Genomic DNA, 9526 nt, shown 5'->3' with positions numbered 1-9526 from the left:
TATTCACCCCCCCCCCCCCCCCCCCCAAAAAAAAAAAAAAAATTTCCAGTACTGTCATGTCTGTATGCATAAACTGTCTTTGAGGAGGCAGAAACCCTTTTTTTTTTTTTTTTTTTTGCTTCTGCACAGCTGGTTTTGCTTTAATGCTGTGCATTAATATTCATGTTGGAACAGGCCCATAGCTGGGTCCACCTTTTTGGCCTAACATCCCGTAGCCCCTCCTCCGTGCTGTAGCTCCTCCCCTGTACCATCTTTGAAGGGAAGTCTGTCTGAGTGGTGTTGGCACTTTCCGGGCACGTTGGGCGGCTGGTGGGGGAGACACTCAGCCATCCTCCCTCAGAGCCTCAGAGATGCCACCGCTTTCCGCTTGAAGGCCTGTGGAGAATTTGGGTCGGAGTTGCAACAGGAGTGTCTTTACACAAAACACAGCAAGCTTAGCTTTGGGTTACTGCATATTTATGAACAAGACAACTAGGCAAGCCAAACTTCACTGAACCACCATCTTCTACACAGCATTGTACACATACATGTACTTCAAGGGGACAACATCTGAGACACTTGGAAATCTCTGCAGGAAGCATAGAATTTGTGTGGTTCTGTGCCTTACTGCTGAGAATAAAGTTCCACAGTTTCTAAAAGACTGCTCATCTTGTAAGCTATCCTGCTGCATATATTGCCAAAATGAGTCCAGTTTGTGTTGTGTAGCTGTTGGACAGCCACAGCTAACAACTGCATTGTTTATGCCCATTTCAGCAGCAGGGATGTCATCTTTCATGTGTAACAGCTCAGAGTTTTGAAAATATTCTAACATACTTCTAACACAATTTTTCCCCTCTAGAAACACTGTAGTATCTGTCAGATCTGACATTTTAAACGGTTTTCCCACACACCATGAAATGGCACACATCCTTAATAAGTTAACCTAATCATCATCTGTTACCCCCGTTACGAACACCCCACATTACAAGCCAGCGATGTAACTTACTTTGTTGAACGGTAGCCTATCTAGCATTAGTGAAAATAATCATTTTCATGTAATTGGTCTGTGTACTTGCATAATTAAGTGATTAATTAGAGAACACTGATCACTTCATAGTCAACAAGATGTATTGTCCTCACTGTTTTGTATTGCTAGTTGTGTAGACAAGAGGTGACTGACCTCTTCTAGGCAGGTCTAGGGAAAAAAGTAAACTGTAAATTGGAAAAAAAAATACTAAAAACATAAGGCATGTAAGAAGTGACGTTTAAGGCTGGTGTGAGTTTTGTATGGCTAAATGGAACAATATGTACAGTATAGCACTATTTTAATGCTTTACAGCAAGCCTGACTACTTTTTCAGACAGTTATGAGCCTTGGGTGTAGAAGTGTGAAATACTCTGTGGCTTGTAACTGTACTTCCAATATAGTTCATATTCAAAAATATTTAAATTCCCGGCAGATCTGTGAAGTGAGTGGCAACTACGCTAGTTTTGAGTATAAAGCATTGCACCCTAAATGTACTCCTCTCCTCCTTCCTCTTTCTCTCCCTCTCTCCTCTCCCTCTCTTCTCCTCCTCCCGCTTTCTCTCCTCTCTTCCTCCCTCTCCCTCTCTTCTCCTCCTCCCTCTTTCTCTCCTCTTCCTCCCTCTCCCTCTTTCTCTCCTCTCCTCTCCTCCTCCTTTTTTCTCTCCTCTCCCTCTCTTCTCCTCCTCCCTCTCTCTCTCCCTCTCTTCTCCTCCTCCCTTGGCCCTGAGCGCTGAATCAGGAGCCAAACGATGGTCCTTGTAGAATCATAAACAAGTGAGCATATGTCTTACCTGTTTACTTTGGAAAAAGCCCTGATGGCTTGGCATGGAGACCGCCTTTGATAAAGATGCTCTCAGATCATTGGCAATGAACTGTCATGTCTCCCTTCAAAATAAAGAAAATAAATAGACCTGAGGTTAACTCAGATTTATGTGTGCAGACTTGTAAAGTTCATTTATGTCCACCTGGCATATTCAATGATTGTGTGTTTTTTTTACTTCATTTCTGAGGTGTTCAGTAGATATAATTCCTTTTATATGGTTGTGTTTAATATACAGAACAGATGTGAGCTACATATGGATTACAAGTCAAACAAACAAATGATGAAGGCACAGAAGGAAGGCAAAAGAGTTGTAGAGTTTTTGATGTGTTCAAAAATGAAATCTGTGCTGATATCAGCTCTGAAATTTTATTTGCTTCTGATGAAAGTTCAAGGCTGTTGTGCCTTGACTTGTGAAGGAGTAACACAGTTCTATTAGTGTAAAGGTGGACTTTGCTTGGAATTTAAAAAAAAAAAGTTATTGAATAACACTAAACTGAAAGTGTGTTTAATAAACGTGTGTGTTGGAGAGAGAGAAATAAGATTGAGGGCCACAGTTTTCCTTCCTTTTTGAAAAGACCCATTGCTCATGGAAAATCAACAAATGGTCCAATGTTTTCCTCTGCTCACATACTGAATATCTGTAAGTAAATGTTTACAACTTTAGTGTTTGTGGTGGTCTCACTGTTAGATGAAAGCTAAATTAGAACAAGCAGATTGAGGATTTTTCTTTCTTTATCTGAGTAGAAAAAAGCAGTTTGTCTTCAAGTGCCCTTACATATTCCCTATGTCAGCTGTCATGGGGGGGTGAGGATCGTATGTCCTTGGGCAGGCCTGGATAAGGCCCCTGAACCCCTGTCTATCATCTGCAGAGCCAGTATGTATATCAGGCTTAACGGTTCAGTTTTGTTTGTATTAAAGGTGAAAATCTTGGTGAGATGTACAGTGTGACTGTTTTGTTGACCAGCACAGAACGCTCGGTTATGTTCCTACCATGGCTGAGGTGAGGTTACTTCCTGGAGGCTATGTCCTGTATGGCTGTGATTCTGCCAGCCATGCGGTTTTGCCATTGGAGGAGTGATGAGTTAATTATGCATTATGAATAATTATGCGTCTTACAGCCAAAACCTACAAATGTCACTTAGCGTACCTTTGAAGCCATACGTGGCTGTAAGTGACTCCTGACTGCCTGTGGAAGGGATCACTGCTTAAACAAGCATAAAACGAATCAGAGGCTGTGCTTTCAGATTCAGAGCTGAGCCCTCTAATACAAGCTCTGATCAGCTCTGCCATGTGTTCTTATCGTGATCCCCCACGTGCTTCAGAGGCCAGGCCCATGCATGGGAATGCCAGCGTGTGTCTATTCATCTTTTTGTATTTTTTTCGTGGCCTATCAAAATAAACGGTTGGGCCAGTGGCGTAGTGCAACGCTGCTGACCAGTCATTTTCAGGCCTGCAGGAGTGGAGCTCAAACAAACACGTTTCCCCCGAACCTGGTGGCAGAAATGGCCCTGCCTTTCACCAGAGCTACAGCGTGCGCATTTGTGGGACTGATCGGAACAGCGTGGCTAAAATGAAAACTTATAATCGAGAGCTAGTTATTTTATAGCCAATTAATTTAATTCTGACGTCTGGGCCTTGGAAGAGAGTGTGTGTGTGTGTGTGTGTGTGTGTGTGTGTGTGTGTGTGTGTGTGTGTTTGCGTTTGCTGGTCGGTTGGCTCTACCTCTGCGCAGCATAGTGCTTTCACTTTTATCAGACGCAGGAAAGAAATTTGGCATTCAGCCTCATTATACTCCAGCTCACCTCAGTAACGAGCCACTCGCATTCAATTAAACTCCAATTAAGCCGTTAAGCACAGCGGTGAATCTTCACTGCGTATCCTTAACTTGCACAAAATAATTATTTAGGTTGTCTAATGTTTGGGCAGCCTGAGAAATGAGGAATAACAGTTCCATTAGCTGCTTAGTGTTTTCCATTTAATGGAATTAGAGATGCAGTTGTTTTAAGGCTGTGTAATGGTAGCAGTGTGTGTTAGGTGAGGTTGATGATAAGGCCTTGGGGATCTTGCCTGTGTTGTGTACTTGAACCACAGGACCGGAGGAGAGTAAATGCCTGTAGGCTGGTGAAAAGCAAGTGATCTGATGTGGCTCTGGCAGCATTTAGCCCACAGAACCAGTCATCCGCTCAGTGGTATTAAGAAAATCTCGTGGTTCAGTTGTGCTTCGATCCTGTCTGCTGCCAAAATCCTTCATGTATGAATTTATCCTGTATAGTGCAATTGGTACAAGATGAAGTAGAAAAGCAGTGTGGTGACTGAAAATCCCTGACTGACTCTTCCAGCGTCTTTACGTGCAAATGCTACTGACATCATCTGCTTCTTTGAACTTGCTGGTTCCTGTGATTCATGACATTTGATCTGGAACGGCTGCCCAGTGCGTCGTCCTTCCCGGCAAGGTTGGGAGAAAGTGAATCAGAGCCCGCCACTCCTCCCAACATACCACTGGCGCCATGCCCACCGAGAATGTGGCCAAGAGGTGATCGCTCACGGAGTGGCCGGCAGCCATCACGCATCAGCGCTGCTAACGCCGGAGTTCTGAACCACAAGCGAGGAGAACCACGGCCCGCCAGAGAGTTCATACTCGGACAGGAGTGTCGTGTCGATAATCAAGATGTATGTGTTCTGTTGCAGCAGTAGACTGGTGATGTATGACGTGGGAAAACTCACCCAGAGCAATCATGAAGGCCTTTTTAACCAATCACAGACATAGAAAGGCAAATAAACCACAGCAAATGAACTCTGTCACCCTGACAAGTAAAATTAAGGACTTTGATTCTGGTGATAACAAACGTAATAAATATATCAGCACAAGCTAATTACATATAGAGCAAGTGTTATAGTGGGGTAATTAACATGTAATAAATCATACAAAACTCCCTTCAGAAGCACCAATGCTGGACTGTAAATCAGAAGTGTCTGAGCATTCGGGGTACGGCAAGCTCAGCCCAAACGCTAAATCGTAAGTTTTCTTAGTGCTGCAGGTAAACGTTTGGATAATATTTATAGGGTCTTTGAACAGGGTGCATTTACGAAGGCGGGCTACAAAGAGGAATGTCTACATTGCATTGGGTACCTGTATTTAGCATACGGTGCAGGAGTACCCAGACTGCTGCCCTGGCGATATAGCTGTTGAGTGTAGTTCTTCTTGGTATAATGAACCTGAGCCTTTGAGTTGGACGATTTGGAGCCTAGCCCTATTAGAGCAGTAGATCTTCAGCAGAATGTCAGATTGTCACTGTGTGTGAGATTCTGTGTGGGGATTTTTCTTGTAAACTGGACAGAATTAGAACCCTAGTGAGGCATGAAGTTCACTCCAACACTCATGCTTATCAAATGATCTCACTGTGATAGGTTTTGCCATCACAAACTTGGATAGCTAAAACACAAATAATGACTTCTTCCCAGATCTAACACTGCTCTCTCACTTTCACTGGTAATTGATCAATGTTAAAAGAAAGCAGTTTCGTTCCAGTCAAATCATATTAGTTCAGACCTATATTAGACCTGAGCCACATTTACGAGGTCAGTAAAACGTTCACACATTACAACACAAACCACAGAGCGGAGGCCTCTGGCATGTGTGGATATGACGTAGGCATTTTACTGTCTACCCAAAGCCATTGGACTGGCAGACTCTGAGGCCTACAGTGGGGTTGGAGTGGTGGCAGTAAAGTGCAGTAGTTTTACCCAGTGTGCCCTGGGTGCAGGGGCATGTTGGTAAGGCATGCGGGTCCACGGAGACGAACTGCATCAGGAGTGCTGTTGGTCACGTCTGGCCTGGGCTGCAACCGTAGCGCCCAACCAAGATTACTGAAATGTGCCCATAAAACCTTTTGAAGTGCGGTTGCCAGATATTAGGACTATTGCATCGTTTGCTTTGGGGAGGGGGGCTTTTTTGAAGACATCTGGGATCCCACAAGCAAACTGTGCAGAATTACTGGGGCTTATGCAGGGGAACAAAATGCAGGCCATCTGGTGCCTACCATCCATTAAATATTTTCGAACTCCGAGGAAAGGGTGGGGCTCCTCTCCCAGCACTGACGGAAAGCCCAACCCGGAGCAGGCCGCGTTTAGGAGCCGCTCAGAGAAAGCTGTGAAAAGTTTGCCGTCAGTACTGTAGTAGATCATGCAATGATGCGACACACCGCGCAGCGGAGCAGCAAAGAGCCCCAAATGTCCAGATGTTCTCTGAAACACCTACTCATCTAATCACAACTGGAAGAAATGGAGAATGTCTCATACATCATCTACATCCTGTAACGACCTGTGAGACTCCTGTACAGAGCTGATGATATTGGAATGAAACTCCCCCAGCACCCAGACCTCGCTTGAGCCGTTTGAAAGTCCCATCTCTCGTAAACTAGTCCATTCCTGAAGCTTTTTCTTCATTTCACATGGGATGTTTCCACTAGATAGTTTATTGTTTTAAAAAGCATAAACAAACATTATCATAACTTGTCGCAGTGTACGTTACTGGAATGCGTGCTAATGGATGGCAATGATATGAAGGTCTTTAGGCAGTGGGGAAAATCCCAGTCAAAATAAACATACCTTATAGAGCTGTCAGAATTAACATATTTAGAATAAGCTAAAGCTATATATTTAATAAATTAAACGAATAACTTCCATGTAAAAAAAAGCAATTCAAACACATTAGAGCATGTAGATAACAGAGAGGAAACAAACCATCACTTATCCTTTTAAGAGAAATACCATATATATATATATATATATATATATATATATATATATATATATATATATATATATAAAAGTTTGTTAGTAGCCAATTTTAGTCACAAAAATATAGTAAATCTTATTTACTGTATATATAAAAATGAGCAAAATGCATAAATTTTGTTCATGTTTCTAAATTACATCTATGATACATTTGATATTTACAAAGTCTGCCTCATGATCCGGCATTTAAGTAATCCTTTAGGAAATGAAAGGGTGATTTAAGGATTTCTGTATGACCTTTTCACCTTTCTGCATGACCTCTTCACCTTTCTAGTTCTTTAGAAGCAGCTCAGGAGGTCATGTGGTCAAGCTAGAGGTCACGCAGATGGTTTACAGGTCAAGGACTCTCCCCAGGATCAACGGTAGCCACAACATTAGCATGCTGACGGATGCGCCTCCCCTCAAGGTGGTGGAGCCTGAGAATGTCCTGTCGTGATTGGACCTCCCGTAATGTCGTGGATGGGCCTTCACGGTGATGTAGCCGTTGATGATGCGGACCACTTGGGGCGGGGGTTCCAATGTTGTGCTGTGAACAGGAGAGAGCACGTTAGGCCTCTGTTGGAAAAGACTCATTGCTGATTATCAGTGTTTTGTTTGTTGCAGTGAGTCACAGGCCCATACACGCCATGCCTTCACAAGCCATTTAACAATGGAATAGAAAAGCTTGCATGTGGGTTATATGAACTTCTGACTATGATGACGGAATGTACTGGGAAGCAGAGCTTAAACAATTATTTGACATTACTGACAACACCGACAAATATATAAAATGTTTGTTTCGGTTTTTTGGGGGTTTTTTTATTTATTTTTTTTACATTTTTTCTTTTGACCATGTGGCATCCAAGTTTGAATTTAAGACTTATCCTGGATGCTGGAGAAGAAGCCAGATCTGGGGGCGTTTTACCAAAGAGGGCACATTTTGCAGGAGAGCTTTCCATGGAAATATGAGGTGAACGCATTAGCAGCTGGGATGGAGAGATCCTGGAGTCTACCGTACAGACCCTGCAGCAGCAGGGTTGCAGAACTGTCCCCGTACTGGAATCTGCGAGGACGTGGAGCTCAGCAGAACGCTGTGAAGTGGAGCTGATTTGACCTAAAGAGCTAACATCTCTGTGCTAATGTTACTTTTACCAAATGACTGAAGCACTAATAAAGCTAGTCATTAGAATAATTGAACCCAAATCCATTTATGTATTAGATACATTCAGCAGATTGCTCTGAAAACCTATTGAACATGTTGCAGTTTGTGGTGTCATAGCGCTATACTCATTAGCAGGCGATGTGAAACTGGGTAACATTAGCTCGTTCTATAAACCCCTGGTCAGAATGCTTATGTTTCATGTGTTGTAAGTAAAATAATAAGATGTTGGGAGTTATTCCTTGCTGGTAGTCAGTACAATAACAATATTTCTCACTGAACTCTAGCACTAATGTTAACATGGCACATTACAAGATTTGTTACAACCTCTTATTTGCAAGGCACATTTATGCTGATTAATCATTTATTTGTCAAATAATGCATATTTATATTTGAATATCAAATTTGTTGGTTCGCAGCTTTCCTGCAAAGTTTAGTTCCAGAAGGAAACACACTAATCTCTTCTCTAAACCCTGATAAACCTTCTCTAAAGGTTTCTTGTCACCCATCTGTGCTCTGCATGGAGATGATGTAAGGCAGGATTTGAGGAGTTTGTGATTTTCTTCTGAATAAATCAAACATGCTGTAATGAGACCAACCACGCAGCCTCACAGTTGCCACTGACATGGTGTGAGTGCATTTTATCTGAGAGAAGCATGTCCAGAAGCATGGCCCGTGGTGCCTGGCTGTTTTGCTCATCGTTTGACCTTACTGCACCCCCAGCCCCTGAGCGCAAAGAGAGCTGTAGATCAAGGTGTGCTTCTGCCCTGAGAGCTGGACAGAAAGCTGGGAGGATGCTGTAGCCCGATATGCTGCGGTACATTTTTAAAGCATTTGGTAGACACTCTTATCCTTAGCAGCTTGGCATATTTACCAGCCTGACCAGGTGTGCACACTCCCTGGGACTGGGGACTTTACAGGTGAACCGGAAGATCTACTGCAGACTTGCACAGCACAACAAAGGACAAAACACACACGCTCACGCTCTCTCTCTCTCTCTCTCTCTCTCTCTCTCTCTCTCTCTCTCTCTCTCTCTCTCTCTCTCTCTCTCTCGTTCTCTGAGTCTTGGCTGGTCCCAGTGAGCACTACCGATCCAAAAATTCTAAACTGTCAAGCTTCTCCCCTCACTTCTGTTAGCAAAAGCTAATCAGGAGCCTGCAATATTTACATTTGTCTAAAACTTCATTATAAAGTTATCAAGTTTCAGAGAGGTGAATTTTGGATTCTATAAGGTTTGGACAGGAGAGACTGGTGGATGTTTATGGCCATTAGGAGGTTGTCCATCTGTATCTGTAAGATTGGAAGAAACAGCCCGAAACAAGCCTGAGTATTCAGCCAAAACCACATATGTTCATTTTCATCAGAGTCATATGCTTGCAGTTAATAATATTTACTCTGCATTGATTGGCTGTAGCTGTGTCTGGTTTATTTACTCTGCACTGATTGGCTGTGGCTATGTCTGGTTTAAGAAGTTACTTTCATGGCTTACCTTTTCCCTAACCATCTTTCCAACTTGTTTCCCCTGTAAAATCCTGGACAAGGGTGGAAAGGGGGACTGTATGTTTTCAAAAGAATTCACGCCATAAAACGGCTCCGAATAAAGGGCGGGAAATGCTGATGGACTGGTGAGTGACCAGAATGCCAAAACCTTCCACTGTGACTCTTCAACACCTGTCTGCTCTAATGTTTACAAGAATCCCCGAGCCTCCAAGTGTATGAAACAAGGAGGCACAGTGAACAGGGTTACTTTCCACACAGAGAGAG

At 43.1% G+C, this 9526-nt stretch overlaps 1 protein-coding gene across 2 annotated transcripts in view; it reads right to left on the bottom strand.

Annotated features, from left to right (window-relative positions):
* Positions 1–6283: 6283 nt before the first annotated feature.
* trabd2a (TraB domain containing 2A) overlaps positions 6284–9526 on the bottom strand; it is a 42233-nt gene continuing 38990 nt past the window's right edge. For both annotated transcript variants that reach the window (XM_027018800.3, XM_027018799.3), the window contains one exon: positions 6284–7150. In XM_027018800.3, the coding sequence (XP_026874601.1) occupies positions 6955–7150 (196 nt within the window). In that variant the 3' untranslated portion in view covers positions 6284–6954. The remainder of the gene's footprint in view (positions 7151–9526) is intronic.

Source organism: Electrophorus electricus, chromosome 8 (assembly GCF_041902795.1).
Source record: "Electrophorus electricus isolate QZ-2024a chromosome 8, ASM4190279v1, whole genome shotgun sequence".
Lineage (NCBI taxonomy): Eukaryota > Metazoa > Chordata > Actinopteri > Gymnotiformes > Gymnotidae > Electrophorus > Electrophorus electricus.
The sequence above is the reverse complement of the archived record's forward strand: the minus strand, read 5'-3'. Positions and strand labels throughout refer to the sequence as shown.